Source organism: Spea bombifrons, chromosome 7, assembly GCF_027358695.1.
Source record: "Spea bombifrons isolate aSpeBom1 chromosome 7, aSpeBom1.2.pri, whole genome shotgun sequence".
NCBI classification, from domain to species: Eukaryota; Metazoa; Chordata; class Amphibia; order Anura; family Pelobatidae; genus Spea; species Spea bombifrons.
In genome coordinates, this window is record NC_071093.1 from 943,163 (window position 1) to 959,838 (window position 16,676).

Consider the following 16,676-nt stretch of genomic DNA (forward strand, 5'->3'; position numbering starts at 1 on the left):
GGTAACAAATGGAGCCATTTATTCTGTGCAATTTCAAGGGCAGCGCTAGCCGGCATTCCGTCTCCGGGACGGCTTTCACGCGGGGTTAAAAGAATTGATAGAAACAACCCAGTGACAGAGGTGGGGGGCGTGGGGGTAAATTGACCTCTGGCTGTTGGGGGTTGGAGTCGCATGGGGCAGTTTTTGGTGGTGGGGGGGGTTTATTTTCCTTGCAATTCCAAACCCAGCCTCTGGGGTCTCTCAGCTGCATGGAGTTTAATCCGTAGTTATTCTTATTACATAGTCCGTGGCTACGGTAACGTATTACCATAAATGGTAATGAGTGGGTGGTGCTATAGGCTCTCATTACCATAAATGGTCTGTGGAGGGTGGAGCTATGGGCCCTCATTGTAAATAGACTTTTTTTAATTGAAATCAGAAATTTGGCGCAGATTAGCGGTGTTTTAATGATGCGCAGGACGCGTTACCCGAGACGTTGCATTATATGCAGAATTAGATCGCAATAAAGACTGCAGCGCCGTTCGCTCGTTACAAATCTCTGTCCTTTTGCCTTTTAATGCTGATTTTTTAAAATGAAGAACGGCGACGCAGAGTCATTTCTTGTGTGAAGGCAGCGATTTTGGCGCAGAGCCGAAGATAACCATGAAACTAAAAAGTGCAAACGCGTGGATTTCAGAGGCCGTGATTTCAGTTTATTTCCTCGCAGGAAACGAACGAGGCGGGTTTCGCATTTATTGCGTCATTAACCGGACAAATTGCTTACGCGCTGTCGGCTCGCGGGCCGCGCAGAGCCTGTAAATGGATTCCGATCCGTTCTCTGCCCGAGGGATCCGCGGCGATCGCTTTCTGCCGCCTCGCAGATTCTGACTTTCCATTTCAGAGAATCGGGACTTTAATAAAAAGCCAAAATCTGCGATTATTGAAATCAGGAATCGGACGCAGGTTAGAGGCGGTTTGATGATGCGCCGGACGCGCCCGCCGAGACGTTGCATTTAATGCAGAATTAGATTGCATTAAAGGCCGGCGCGCCATTGGCTCGTTACAATCCGTTGGTTATTTATCTCCGAGGCCGACCCTCGCGTGAAGGGTTAACGGGGAAAGTCAGGGCGCGGACTGAGTGCATCTGATTGGGTGACGTTTCCTGAATAACCCAAACCTGACATAAATATTTCACGTGTGCGGTTACCGTGAATTATTATGGGATGTCGCAGTGATAGATCCGCAATTACATGAACGGAAGGGACACGGACCGAGCACACGGACCGGTGACATAGACAGGGGACACGGACCGAGCACACGGACCAGGGAACCCGGACAGGGGATATGAACCGAGCACACGGACCGAGCACACGGACCGGGGACACAGACCGGGCACACGGACCGAGGACATGGACCAGGGACAGGCTGGGATTCTACGGGAAGCGATTTGGACCCCTGTAACTTAGATCAAGGCACCCCTATAACCTAGAACATCAAGAGATTCCTGTGATCTAGAACATCAATGGATCCCCATAACCTAGAATATTATGCGGGGCCTGTAATCTAGAACATTCGTATTATTTCAGCGCTGGCTCCAGGTATAATTTTATCTCAGATGCAGCAGAAGCCGCCGTCGCTGTCAGTCATGTGATATTTTGGGTGAATTTCGCGGCTCAAACACCGCACTGAGCTGATGCTTTATGGCGATGCTAATGAAGTCCGTTCTCCATAGACTTTCATTAGTCAGCGAGTCCGACTGAGTGATTAGGACGGAGCCATTCTATTGTTCCCCACAGGCAGTATGATAAGGATGTTTGTTTAGTAGATCGGGGCTGACACGATTTAGTGATTTGCTGAAAATCTGCATGTTTCAGTAACTGCTGTTTTTCTAAATTAAATGTTTTTTTTAATACACAGTCCGGGGTCATAACTCAACAGAAGTAAGGAGATTTGCCGCATTTCACCGTTTCTGCACGTCCTGCGCCTGCGGTTTGTTATAAAACGTGAAATTCAATTAGAGAAGGACACTGCGCGCATGAATGATGATATCTTCATAATTATTTATTACGGGAACCGGACTAATAGCGTGAGACCTGGCGGCGGCTTTGATTTTTAATAAACAGCAGAAATGATTGATTAAGCAGCAGGAACGTTCCGGATAACGCGGCGACAGAGTCTCTAATAAATGCTCTCGCCCCTCGTCTTCACCTTCTGCCCAAAACTGTCTGAAGGGGCATTTATTTTCATTTTAATAAACAAAATGTTACACTTTATACCCAAAACACATCTGCTGTGGGTATTACAGTGAAGTAAGCGATATATTGCAATCCCGCCGTATATATATATACTCATCGTATGATGGGAGACCCCTAATCACAGGGACCCCCGCTTGTGGTGCCGGGTGGGCTGGCAGTCCGTTTCCCCATAGGGTCTGTTGCCCCCACTTGGCTCATTGGTCGGCAGTCTATATCCGGCACAAACCACATATATCCGCCCATGGGGTACCCCGGGGTAAATCCCATCACGCCAGCCGAGTGCCTCAATAAACGTAATAATCATTCCAGACGGAAGCCTTTCTACCAAACTCAGCCTTTTCTGCTCAAAATACTCTCCAAAAACACATTTTTAATTCCCTAACATTAATATTTTGACTTCTCGGCTGAGCCGCTACCAGAAGCCCTGATTTTTTTGTTTTTTTATTTACTTAAAGTATTTTTTTGGAAAACCAACTTGTTTGGGTTGAATAAGTGCGGTTTTTGTAAAAGCTGCCGCCGTCTCCATCAGGCCTCCCGATACACGGCAGTAAAACTTTATTTTTAACGTTCGTAGTGATTTACAGAAAAATCTTACAGACAAATAATACAGCTGTGCAAAACGCGTTGGGCGTCCGCGGGTTGCGTAATACTTCGGCATAATGTCCTGAGAGATCCTCACAGCGCGGCCTCCGGAAGATAAAGTGCTGCGTCCCGGAGCTCTGGCGCGTTCCGGTAACTTCCGGTAACGGGCGGCCGCGGTCCTGGCGCACGGAGCTGCCTGATGATGTCATAGTCCGGTTCTGACAATTTGTTAATTCATTAAAAGTAACGAAAGTCAACGAAGGAAAATACATTTTGTTTTTCAAAAGAGTCAGAAGAGAAAAAACACACGGAATGGAATAGAGAGACCTCGCGCTCCGGACCCCCGCTTCAGTCTACATTTTGGTTTTCTTGTCCTCGCTGAGCTCGAAGTGATCGCCCGGCAGCTTCTTCTTCTCGTCGCTCCAGTCCTTCTCGTCGTCCTCCTTGAGGTCGTCGGGGTTAACGGGGACGTAGAAATATCCCATGATGGAGAATATGATGCAGACGGCGACCAGGAGAGCAGCGAAGAGGATGAACTCGGCCCACTGCAAGAATAGACAGGCGGTGAGACGCCGGCGATAGAGAGAGATTCCCGGGAGAGAGCGCGGCGCCGTCACTCGGAGTCTCTGAGCCGCCCGCCGGGGGGAGAGCGTTACGGTCTCGATTCATCGTAGCGGTTTGCTTTAAATGGATCACATGGTTACCAAAGCTTATGTTCTCGTTCTTAGACCGGCTGCCGTCTCGCGGACTCCCAACCGGCCGCCGTCTCGCGCGTCACGTGTTCGGGGTAAAGAATGATAAAAAAAAACCAATAACAGCTTTAATACCTGCGCGAGGGAGCTGGCCTGGGCCACGATCAGCACAATAACGTTCCCGAACGCAATGGTGAGAAGCCATCCGGCCTGCAGCACCGATTTCATGCTGGCTGGAGCCTGGGGAGGAAAAAGGAGGCAGATTATTTTCTTCTTGGTTGTACGGAGGCTGCGGAATCTCTTATTTATAGGAAGCGCGTCCCGCGTTTATTCGGACCCCCGGAGGTGCGCCGGTACCTGAGAGTATGAGAACTCCAAGCCGGTGATGGAGTACATGACCTCCCCGGCGCTGAGCAGCACGTACTGCGGGATCTGCCAGGCCACGTGGAAGCTGTTGGGTTCGACGTCATTGGTCAGCACGGTGGTGATGGTGCCGCCGGTCTAAAGAGACAGAGGATGCGGGTATTAGACAGACAGACGGACGGCTGGAACAAGCAAAGCTCCAGGCGGTTTACGGGTTTAGGATCGGACTTTACAGCTTGTAGTAAGAGACCGATGAGTATCTGCCAAGATTCCCAAATAACCAAGGATAGTCCCGACGACCGAGCTTTGGGCTGTAGGGTCAGGGGTCTCGATTATCAGGACTGGCAGCCGGACCCCCGGTGCTGAGATCGTTTGGCCTTCTCCTCCCCTGCAGACTCTGCGCCGTTTTAGGATCCCCCAAACAATGAGGTTAAAAGGGTGGAATTCATTGGCGCTTCTGGGAATCCGGCACAGGGTTTCTTCCTCCCCGTTTCTTACCCAGTCGAGGATTGCAGTGTAGGCTCCTCCGAAATCCAGTAACCCGAGGTCCACCGTGTACGTGGTGTCCGTGGCATTCCCAATAACGACCTTCGCCTGTATTCTGTGTAAACGGAGAGGCAACAATTAGCCAAACGCGGAAGGGATTGGGCCGGGTTCTGCTAAAGCCCGCCGGCGATCGCTGTTCCCGTCGGCGATCGCTGTTCCCGTCGGCGATCGCGGTTCCCGTCGGCTCTTCTCCGGCTGGTGATGGAAGACGCGCCGGGTGCTGACCCTTCGGTATTCCCTTTCACTCACCTTTCAGGGGCTTTTTTTCTGTTATTCTCACATTTTAATTGGATTTTAGATTTTCCTCCCCGTTTCTATAGATTTTCAGATTCTAAGACTTTGTTTTCCAGCTCAAAAAATTATTTGCAAAAAAGCAGGCACTTACTTTCCTCTCTTATTCGACAGATACGCCGAATCTCCGTATTTTCCGGCAATGGAAGCCTGTTTGTCGCCGACCGTCACAGTGAGATTGGAGTCGATTAAACTTATAAATCTATGGGGTGAAAAAACAGTCATCATGAAGCCGCGTTGCTATTGGACAGAGAGATCTCTATGGTGACCTCCCCAAAAAAAAGGAGACAAATTGGCCGGTCGGGTGAGTTAACCCACACCGGGCTATTTTGTTGTAGGAGGTGTGGTTAGAGGTCTGGCTTGGGTGGGGTTAATTGTGTAACTGGGGGGCATTTAGAAGAATAATGGGGTTTATTTACCCCGTTTAATTTATAAAGCCGTTCCCTGCTGTTTCTATACACATTATCGGGGCTTTTAGGGCTGTAGAACCCTGCGGTACCCTCATACCCCGCAAACATTCTCCTAGAAAAGAGGGGCAACGGGGGGTATCAGGGGGAGAAGAGAGAGGGGCATTAGGGGGGAGGGGTATCAGGGAGGAGAGAGGGGCATCGGGGGAGAAGAGAGAGGGGCATTAGGGGGGGAGGGGTATCAGGGAGGAGAGAGGGGCATCGGGGGAGAAGAGAGAGGGGCATTAGGGGGGGAGGGGTATCAGGGAGGAGAGAGGGGCATCGGGGGAGAAGAGAGAGGGGCATTAGGGGGGCAGTATCTGGGAGGAGAGAGGGGCATATGGATTTGGGAATGGGACTGGCCAAAAGGGACACCTGGCTGGTGGACACGGCGCATGTTCATTTCCCGTACCTTACAGACGCTAATCCGTTGGCAGGTTTGGTTTTCTCATCTATGTACTAAAACAAAATAAAGAAAATGAATATTTTGTGCTATAATCAGACGTACGATATAAATTATTATAAAAAGTGAAGCAGTCCGCACGTGGCCTGGGAATCTGGAATTATTTGTAACGCCCTTTTCTGTGCGTTCTGGGGGTAACTTTACGCCCGTCTGAAGCTGGTGTCAGGAGGTTTCTGGACTCTGGGATGTTTCGGCCCCCGGGTCTCTCACCTGTTTGCAGGTTACGTTCCCGCTGCCGTCCTGGTAGATCAGTAAGGAGTAATTGGATTTCTCGTGGAGGATGATTGGACATTCGGTGTCTGAATCGTGGCTCACTTGGATTTTACCATCGAATCCCTGACCGGTAAGATTCAATTTTATGTATTCTGGATCCTGCGCAGAGAAGGAACGTTAGAGTCACATGACACGCACGCCACCTAAAACGTACCCTAACACACAGAAGGATTGTTACTGTCTCTGTATCTATACAGTCCGGCTGATTAAAGCCCCTGGGCCATGAGATTGCCCCCCCCCGCACCCACCATTAACAAGCGATAGATGAACAGATTTCAAGGCTCCGTGCCCCTAACCATCATGGCGGAGGATAATGGGCCTTGTAGTCCAGTAACAGTAAACGTCCAGCTGCCAGTAAGCCACTTCAGGCTTTTCAAATGGGAATTTCGATTAAAGTGAAATAATCTCGCGTTATAAGCGGTTCGTATAACGCGGGGACGGCGCTTCGTGGAAAGGCTCGGCACTTCGTGGAAAGGCTCGGCACTTCGTGGAAAGGCTCGGCACTTCGTGGAAAGGCTCGGCACTTCGTGGAAAGGCTCGGCACTTCGTGGAAAGGCTCGGCACTTCGTGGAAAGGCTCGGCACTTCGTGGAAAGGCTCGGCACTTCGTGGAAAGGCTCGGCACTTCGTGGAAAGGCTCGGCACTTCGTGGAAAGGCTCACCTGGTAGTTTTCGACATTCAGGCTGGGCTGGGTGAAGGGATTATTCTGCGGGATCTTGATTGTTACATCCTTGTTGGCCATGTTTAGGACCTGCAGGTAGCACTCCCCGGCTTTGGGAACAAGCGGGATCGTTTTCTACATAGAAGGCAGAATTATTTTGTTCAGTTTAGCGGTTTTGTGTTATTTTGTATCATTTATGAGGCAGAGAGCTGGGTTTTGTGGGTGACAGGAGTGGAAGAAGAGGCTATAACTGGCATGGGAGTGGAGGAAGAACGCATCGTCATTACAGGATTGGAGGAAAAGTACGTAGCTGGTACAGGAGTGGAGTGCATGCATATAATTCACACGGGGCTGGTGGAAGAAGATGTAGCAGGTGCAGGAGTGGAGGAAAAGTATATAAACCGTACAGGAGTGGAGGAAAAGTATATAACTGGCACAGGAATAGAGGAAGGGCATGCAGCCAGTACAGGATTGGAAGAAGAGCTTATAATCTGTACAGGATTGGAAGAAGAGTTTATAATCTGTACATGCAGCTGGGACAAGATCCGTGGAGGGGAATGCAGACAGTGTCAGAGTGGAGAAGGTTTGTCAGGAGTGGCAGAGGATTGAGCCACACTCAATGGAGCAGATACTCACATTGATCTGGATTTCTACAATAGCGGCCACTACAAACGCCAGAGCTCCTACAATCATTCCCGCAGCCATTCTTTGGATAGGCCTGAGGAGGAAAAATAGATTGTATTTACAGGTCGGGGTTCTGTTGTCAGTCACAGCTTTATTCAGATTTACAAGCAGCTATTAAAGTATTAAGATAGAGAAGCGGGGGATGCAGAACGGGGTCCGTCTCTTTACTAGAAGACCCCACGTGGTGCCCGTACTCACTTAAAGTTGATCTTGCAGGCTCTGAGCAGCGGATAAAGCCCAAGATCAAAGACTGGGATCAGGATCAGGATCAAGAGGGGGTTCATTACCTGCCAACGAGACTTGATTTGGTTACTTGGGGTCTTTGGGGGGCGCGGTATAAGCAGGAATCATTTCTATTGCAGGGTAATCATTTAAACAACTTAATGCTCCTTTCTGTGCTCTCAGGAAGCCCAGCATGTAAGCGGTTAATAATTCATAAAATAACCAAGTAATCATAGAGCAGGAGGATCGAGTTTTACCTGGATCTGATCCGGCTGAATAACGAATCCACCCTGAAAACAACGAGATCGACAGCGTTAGCGAATGGCAAGCTCTACGTCCGCGATCGCTGCTCGCATCATATAAACACCTTTAATAACAACAATAATAATAACAATAATAACAACAATAATAACAACAACAACAATAACAATAATAACAACAATAATAACAACAATAATAACAACAACAATAACAATAATAACAACAATAATAACAACCATAATAACAATAACAACAACAATAACAACAACAATACTAATAACAACAATAACAACAATAACAACAATAATTCTAAAAAGAACTCACAAAGTCGGAGTCCATTCTCGTAGCTTGTAAAGTCCACCTGGATCCCTGGAAAGGCAAAGAAAATCGTAGAGCAATCGCTTGTTTCGGTTTCGCAAGATTATTTTTTTGAAAAGTGTCCCTCGTTCACATTTTGAAATGTTGGGAGGTTTGCTGTCCCCATTCACGCGCGCGCACGCACGCACGGATGAATGAAGTCCTCCGGCCCCTTAATGTCATTCTTACCTGTTGGTCAAAAAGAGCCCAGAACATGGGAAGAGGAATGTAGAGGAAGAGAACTCGCGTCACCATCTTCACTTCTGTAATGATTTTTTTCTGTGAATAAAGGTTTATTGCAGTTTTAGCGGCTTTAGACTCCGAATAATTAGGAATTGGGTCACTAAGGAGTTGTTGTAGGGGGGGATGGGCAGATTCCCAGGATTTTGCCTCTGCATGAAGATTTCTCAGTGTTTTTCCCCCAGTGTCAGGGGTACACTCGCGGGAGTGTGTGTCCCCACTCCCGTGAGTGAAATCGTTAATCTGTATTATGGCTGCACTCTGATTACCGTGACAGCCGTGACGGTTTTAGACATTGACATCAGATCAGGTTAAATAATGTTTTTTACACTATGATGTCATCACGCCGGCTGTGTTATCTCACCGGATATTTCTCATTGGCCCAGTCCAGCCAATGCTCTCTCTTTGGATGCTCTTTGGATCGGTGACGCCAACGGTTCTTCAACGCAAACTAAATGAAAAAACATAGCAAACCCATAATTAATAAATCAGCCCAAAAGCTAGCGACGCGGGACCCCCGGGGACGGGACCCCCAAGGACGGGACCCCCAGGGATGGGATCCCCGTGATCTGCTGTCCCGAGGGCTCCCGTAGTTGTAGATCATGGACCTCGGCCGACGTTTCTCGTACTTTGTGACTTCGCTAAAATGGCGATCGTTAACGGAAAACATGGCGGAAAACATGGCGGAAGGCGCTGTCCGGGAAACTTACTCCGATGCATTTGAAGACGGACGATAAAACGTTTCCTTCCGGGGGGTTTTTCTTATACATCCCGCTGCCGCCAACAAACACCACTGCAAAACGGAATCAGAGAGACAAGCGGAGGGAGCCGGGGTTAAACGGATCGGACAGCGACAAAAGCCCTGAAATTCCCTAACGGGGGACGCTGCGAGGACGAGCGAAACAATGGCCTCTCAGATACCGCGCAGGTACAAAGAGCCACTTATTGTATCAACCAAAAACCACAATTCACACACAGACACATTCAGCGGAGCCGTGTTTTGGAAACAGACGCACGATGAGGACAAACTGGATGAAGCCAGAACATGGAGGCTGCTTCTGAATACCGGATCCGGTCTTATTAACGCTGATGGCCGACACTCGCATTTCCTGAGCGCACTTACCGAGAGCCACGAGCATCAGCGCCGCCGGTACCCCAAACGCCAACGCGTAGCAATCCGTTCCGAAGCACTGAACGTCACCTGGAACACGGAAACACGGAAACACGAGTCAGTCAGGGGCTTCCGTACCTAATGCCGAGGACATGGGGAGCGTGGACAAAATGGCGGCTCGGAGTACCTGGAGGGCCCGCCATGAACCGCACCCCACGTAGGCCGCGGCCCTGCGACCATTAAATGGATGCCTTGTGAGGATAATGCCACTCACCTCTGAGTACCGGGGTCACAAACGTGGAAATGAGGCTCCCAGCGTTGATGGACAGGTAGAAAATGGAGAAGAATTTAGCTCTTTCTTTTGCCTAAACAAGAAAAAAAATATAAAATTTTCCTTAAACACAGAATTTTCCATAAAACGTAAATCATTGATTGTTTTTATTGTTTTTTTTATTGTTTTTATTAATTGATCGTCTCTCCATCAGGGTCTCTCTCTTGTGGATGAAATCCCCCCCCCCCCGCTCTCCATGGCTTATTTAAGAAGGGAAAACAAAGAAATCCTTACATGTTCTTCTTCAAACTGATCCCCCCCGAACGCCGACACGCACGGCTTGATCCCCCCTGTGCCGAAGGCAATTGCGACCAGTCCGATCATGGACAAAGCCCTGGAATGGAAACCATGTTATTTACAGCAGCAGAGGGTGAGTGTGGATCGAGCCGCGTGAGTGTTGGCGGGCTCACTTACACATGAAGATCGTAGTTTCCTATCGTCGGGATGGCGCCGACCGATTTTATGATGTGGCCAATCACGTACAGGATGGAGAGCCAAAAAATGGTGCTGCAAAAACACAAGGAGAAGTCAGCGTCTTGGGGTTACAACGTCTCGTCGGGGGGCACAGAACCGCGTAGCCCAGCCCGTGCTCTGGTGACTTACTGAAGGGATTTACTATCGTCAGTAAATGTTTGGGGGAAAATGTTGAGGAACGCAACATCTGGTGGAGCCATATAAAAAGTCTTTGTAAAGCCCCGCCCACAGCACCACCTCTAACCACACCCCCTAAAATTAAAGTGCCCCTCTTTGACCGTGTCGGCGTGACACATAGAGGGGTGGTCAGGGCTGACAATAAGATGTTACCTATAGCCCCGGGCATGTATATATCTCCCCCCATATTGTAGTCAGTTTATTGGGCGCGAGGCTTGGATATTTTAGGCATAAAAAGTTAAAAACTTAAACTGAGTCAAATAGAGGAGAAAAACGAGGATTTTTACTTGAATTTCCCCAGCCAGACGTCAGCGATGGGGGCTCCGATGATCGGGGTGAAGTAGCAGAGTCCGGAGAAGGCATGGTACACCGTGGTGGACAGATTCTCATCCCATTTCAGGTAGTTTACAAAGTACAAGGTGAGGACGGCTGGAAGGAGGGAGAAAAACGTTATATATGATGGCCGAAAAAACCCAAAAGGAGAGATTTACTAAGACTGAAGGAGAAAGAAAAACTCCTGCGTTCTTCACCCCTTAATACATGATGAGAATTACGCCAGTTGCACGATCAGAGTGTAGCTCCACCCACTTATGGTCAATGCCCCCCCTTCCTACATTTTATAACCATATAAGGAATCTCCCTGCCCACTGCTTACAGGGCTCCACCCCTGAAGAGCAGGGATTCTAGTAAACTTTTACACCAAGTAGAGGAAAGTACAATCGAAACCACAGCTACGGACAAACGTTGATCCACGCATTTGCTGGCACTCAGGGGAGCGCAATGTATAGATTAAATACATATTCTATCCTCGGCGTATCTGTGTCAGGGGCCCCTTAATTGTGAATTTTAAACCCCAGAACAATCAGGGACATTTTTTATGATGTGTGAGTCAGCTCTTTGACCAACAGGTACATGCTTTGTAACTCCAACTCCCATCATGCTCCGCAGAGACCACGCCATTTTTTCTGACCCCAGCCGTGTCTCGAGGGCCCCTCTTTGGCCGCTTCACATGGATGTTTGACAGAACTGGCCCGGCTCAAAAGCCAAATTAAACCAACACTAGTCCAGAAATTCCGATATCTGGATTTACAACATGCGCGGCTCAACCTCTCCAGTAATTATCTTTCCATTTATCTCAAAATTTGGCTGCAAAAACCTCCTGGTATCGGCGTCCTTGCATTTTATTGGCCATAAAACTTAATAAACGATGGGCAGGAATCCACCGCTAACCTCTGGGAAGAGTCTAAGTTTATTGCTATTACTGGTTTATATTGGGTTCGTTGGGCGAGTTCCCTCCGTATCTTTTCATCAAGGGGTTAAAGAGCGACCGCCCTGCCCCGGGCAAACAAAGTGAAGGGCACAGAACAAACGGGGCAAATATTTCAGGAATTTTATTCAAGATGTGTAGAGATACGGGTCCAGAAGCAGATTGGCGGATTCCCCACATTTCCGCACCTTACTGCTTGTATTTTTTAAGTCCGCCCCCGCCTCCTTGTTAATAATTTCCAAATCTCTTCTTTCTAAGGTTTTTGTTTGTCCCGCAGAAATAAGACAATTCCCCTGATATTTATGACGATTAACCTGTGTCCTCTGTGGTTACTCTTTAGCAGCGCAGAGTCCTGCACCAGTTATAAACCAGGTTCTAAATATTTAAAGATCTGCAAGATGGAGAGATAAGACCTGACCTCAAAAACAGGTTCAGTTACCGGAAATGGGGAGCACAGAAAGGATCAAGCGAGGGGTGAAAGCTGCCTTTAGTACTTGTAAAGGTGGAATTACAATCAACGCCAATCAGTGGCCCAAAATCTTCAAATCAAAGCATCCCAGGGAAACATTGCCCCCATGGCGGCCCTCCCCGGGTTACACCAGAAATGCTTAAATAATGATAACTTCGTGGCTTGAGTTCTGTTCTTAAAGCTGCTGAGAGATTCGTGTTATTTTTTTAAAAAAGCTGAATATATATATATCATACTCTGACCAAAGAGCAAAGGTTCTCATCGTGGTGCAGTCACCATGGAAACCAGTAGAATTTCATACAGACTGGTGCACGTTTCCAGTTTGATCCTGATTGTCTCTTTATAAATGTGGCAAAAAAGCCTGATTAATTAATTTGCCCTTCTTAACCCCCCCCACTCCTTACCTTTCATGCCATAGTAGGAGAATCGTTCACAGAACTCGTTGATGATGATGAAGAGGATACTCAGAGGGTAGTTGGTGCCGCATAGTCTCTGGGGGGGGGGATACAGAATGATTTTTAGTCCTGAATGTGATTCTTTGGGTAAAATTTCACAATAATTCCAATTAACAAAGTAACTTCAATAAAACATAAATCCAGCCCGAAAAAATAAAAACTCCAGCCAGATCGGCCAGAAAGGGGCAGTTAGCTGGTTATACCCTGTGCTGTGTGTGATATTTAGGAAAAGGCGCAGGGCAGCGATAATCCCCCCTTTTCTAATACATTATCAGAGCATACAATACTCCAAGGGGTTAAATTAATGTTTTTATTTTCCGAGATTATTTACTGGCCCAAACAGAGGCATCGGCTCCTCTCGCCACCATGATATATCATCGAGTTTTCCTGCTGTAAAGACTTCCACCTCAGTCAGTCCTTGTTTCTTTGTGTTGTAGTTTTGCGAGTTGTAGGCGAGGGCATGCAGACTCGCATCGCACTCGCGCACCCTCGCCTGTAGCTCGCAAAACGTCAAGTTGCAGGAACTCGCATGGCCTCACTAACAGCCCATACATTAGTGAATCTCAGAGTTGTTTTGTAGTGTTAGTGTGCGCAGGCATGAGACCAGGGTCGAGTCTGCTCAGTTGAGTTAACCCTTTACTTGATTGACCTCCCGACTTCTTAGTGAATAGACCCAAATGAACGAAGCATTCGCCTGTTGTGTCCAAACTATTTTCTTTAGCTGTGTGTCCCGCTTCCATGCGATTCTACAGCTGGGATTATTAGGCAGGAGAGCTAAACCCATAAAATCTTCGGCCAAAGGGCCGCCTATTCCCTTACAGCACCCGGTGGGGCGACTGATGTATTATTATATTATATTATATATATTATATATGTATTATTATATTAAATTATATATATATTATATATGTATTATTATATTATATGTATTATTATATCCTAGTGGGGGCCGAGCTGGTTAATGTTAACTGGGATTAAGGTTCGGTGTGGGGTGAGGGAGAGTAAATTTTAACCATTTAAAGCCATTTAACCAATTTGTGATCGTTTTGAAGTAAGACGCGCTTGTGACAATGGTAATATGAATGCTTTCTCCCTGTAATAGGGCATGAATGAGTTAATGGCCAACTTACCGGCACTTTCTTGGTCGGGCTGGATACGGTGGAGAATAGTTTTGCGATTCCTTTTTTTTGTCCTGAGGAGGAGAGAAGACGGGGGTGAGCGGGAGGCGCAGGCATCTTCTACGTATGAGTGGCTTTCTTCTAAAATCTCTCAACTCTCCCTGAGTGTTCCTGCCTCCTCCCACCCCTGCTGGGAGCAACGCACGGCACCGGGAAAGTTAACCCCTTTAAACCGTAATCATTCCTTGGTCTCGTCTAACATACAGGAGCCATATGTTTATTCCATACATATTTACAATTCCTACTTCTGCTGGGAGGCTGTTCCACTTATCCACCACTCAGTACAGTAAAGGTTTGGCCCAGAGATTCCATAGAGGTACCACACAGGTTAATGTATGGTAGGAATTATCAAGTTTCCCAAACATCTGGGAACCGTTTGGGTCGCTTCGCCGGATCTGCCCCGATACGCAACGTAACAATGCAAGAATTTCACCCGAGCCTGCGCCAAACCCGCGTCACGCTGCTTTATTCTACAGCCATGTTACAAAGCGGGGGTCCCATTCAATGGTTAACGGACCCCCCCCCCGGTCTATTCACTCCCATGCAGCGTTTGTTGCCTGTTTTTCCAGGATATTTTTAGATAAAGTATAAAATATTTCCTCTCTGGCACAGCCCGGCCCCGGGGGGCCTCTTCAGATTAACCTGAAATGACCCCTCGTGTCTGACGCGCTGCTACGGCCCAGAGACGCCGTGACCTGTAACTCGGCAAACGCTTTCTCCGGGGGTCGGATGCGCATGCGCCTGTTATCAGGAACGCGATGGATCAGCCTGGACCTTTTATTTGGCGCTGCGGACCGGTGGATTTACTAAGCGGAGATACTTTGCCAGCTGCAGGGAAATACAACTCCCATTATCCTCAGCTAACAAAACGCCTCCCCGAACGCCACATATTCCCTCTCCCCATCCCTTATTTCTGTTCAAAATATTATATATAAAAATATAAAAAACAATCAATTAAGAAATAAAGAAAAAATGCAGAACCAGCAGAGCACAAAATGCAACAAAACAATAAAAATATCTATTTTTGGTCATTTCCGATTATCTCTCAGTTTTGTATTTTTTGGCCGTCCGATCCTCGTGTTCGCGGGGGATTTGCTCTGATACTTTGTATCCAGACCACACTCACACTCGAGTCGTGCCCTCCCACCGAGTTACCTGCCGTCTTCACGTCGTCCCCCATGGTTGCAGCATCCAGGTCCTCAGACGCACTGCGCAAACCCCACGCGGAGCATCTATTTTTCTTCTTCTCCCGAATCCTGTCAATCATTCACAGGGAAGTCCCCGCCTTCTCGCCGCAGCTGCCAATCGCCTTCCTCCGTGAGGAGAGATACGCGCTCCTCGCTGCTAACCTTTGGCCGATCCCCGATCCATAGGCGAGGGCCGTGTTTTTGTCACAAGATCTTCCAGACTCTTTTTTTTTTTTATGAAATTCTTGGCTTGGGAGAGAAGGTTTTTTGTTTTTTTCTGTAATGGATACTTGTTTACAATCAGCAGTAAAGGAACGCCGCGCAGTCATGTGATTGGGTTTAAGGCAAAATGGCCACATTCCAAGCACATCCAGCGTTTCATTCACCGTGGCAGATTCTGTAAAAAACCCCTTACAGTGGGAGTGAAACGCGTCAGACGGATCCCTTTATTCCTAAAATATTCCCAACTAGATAACGACAACAAATGAGCTGACACACAACGGCAAACAGAAAGGGAATCACACTACTCACACTAGTAGTTGTACCATATTGGCTGCAATGAGCTTCTGCCGTGGCAACGAAACCTGCTAACATCGGTTTCCCTTTGATCTGTGTGACCCAGGACTCAGTCGTGATATTTTGGTGAATTTTCCACATTTAGCTGATTCTTTAGAAGAATGCTAGTGAAGTCCGTTCCCCCGTAGACTTTGATTAGTCAGATGGTCCCACTTGGCCATTTAGACCGAGCCCTTCTAATGTTCATCACATGGCAGCACAATCGGTCCAACGATGTACACGACGTTAAATCTTTTATCCTCTTTTACCGGAAGTTTATCTTAAAAGTCAGTTTTAAAGTTTTCACTCCCTACATGCCCAGTGCTGAAGGAGTTAACTCAATCACACGGTGAAATTAACACCGCCGTGGCGCCGGGGACTCTGCTTTATGTCTGTTGTAACCGCAAATGAGGTTCTTAAAAATTAACAGTCCGGTATAAAGCGACTGCAGACAGATGCCGAGAAACCCCGCTATCTTCTACACCCGGAGCCGCCGATTGTAATGATTCCGCCCCGGGGGGCCGTAAAGCCTCTGCTTGTTGCTTCTAAAATATTAGCAAATAATCAGGAGATTAGACTTCCGGCCGGTGGTTGGAGCGTAGTGGGAGTTGTAGTTCCGGAGCAGCTGGAACCCCTGCAGCTCTGCGTTTAGTCTGAAGATCCAACGACTTTTCTTTCTGTTTTAATTTTTTTTCTGGTATTTTTGTAAAATGGAACTGGGCATTTTTTACATCATCGGCGCGGTGAGAAACGTTCTTTGCTGGGCTGCCCCTGCGCGATTATTGCTGCTCTCAGCGGCTCAGATCTTCCTATAACGCACGTTTCTAAGGGCGACGGGCGACATATTCTGCATTTTTTTGGGAAATCCCACACAGAAATATAATGCTGGCTCTGCCACAGGCTGCCACCGGTGATATAAAGAATTAGGGCTTCTGCTTCTCTTCCTGCAGCATGGAGGCCGCTCAGCCAGCCCTCCCGAGTGAAGCGGGTAAGGGACTTGCTGGTCTATCACAGGACACTTCCCTTGATTTGATACAAATTATATAAAACAATGAAAAGTGAGAGTTTCCCCGAACGAGCCGGCTGGTAAAACATTGGCCGCCGTTACCTGGCAGGAGGCTCAAAGTCCATTCGTTCCCCCGGCAGGGGCTGCGCAT

At 47.9% G+C, this 16,676-nt stretch overlaps 1 protein-coding gene across 1 annotated transcript; it reads right to left on the reverse strand.

The window, feature by feature from the left end:
* Positions 1–2,774: 2,774 nt before the first annotated feature.
* Positions 2,775–15,059, reverse strand: SLC15A2 (solute carrier family 15 member 2). The gene is made up of 23 exons (XM_053471920.1): positions 14,933–15,059; positions 13,730–13,791; positions 12,549–12,636; positions 10,696–10,837; positions 10,172–10,264; positions 9,992–10,091; positions 9,701–9,791; positions 9,439–9,516; positions 9,026–9,108; positions 8,680–8,766; positions 8,265–8,354; positions 8,043–8,087; positions 7,715–7,747; positions 7,434–7,522; positions 7,188–7,269; positions 6,552–6,686; positions 5,828–5,989; positions 5,567–5,613; positions 4,803–4,910; positions 4,370–4,472; positions 3,866–4,009; positions 3,644–3,748; positions 2,775–3,361 (listed from the first exon to the last, which is right to left on the reverse strand). Exons 1-23 carry the CDS (start codon positions 15,042–15,044, stop codon positions 3,170–3,172), a joined length of 2,271 nt encoding a protein of 756 aa, XP_053327895.1. The 5' UTR covers positions 15,045–15,059; the 3' UTR covers positions 2,775–3,169.
* Between the last annotated feature and the right edge of the window lie 1,617 nt (positions 15,060–16,676).

What these genes read in the sequence shown, in the direction of transcription:
- SLC15A2 (XM_053471920.1), bottom strand. Translation starts at nt 15,044, where the DNA reads ATGATTGACAGGATTCGGGAGAAGAAGAAAAATAGATGCTCCGCGTGG. An exon ending in GGGCTCTTTTTGACCAACAG is followed by an intron (nt 8,088 to 8,264) that starts GTAAGAATGACA and finishes TTGCCTTTCCAG; the next exon opens with GGATCCAGGTGGACTTTACA. An exon ending in TGAATGTCGAAAACTACCAG is followed by an intron (nt 5,990 to 6,551) that starts GTGAGCCTTTCC and finishes TTCTCTGCGCAG; the next exon opens with GATCCAGAATACATAAAATT.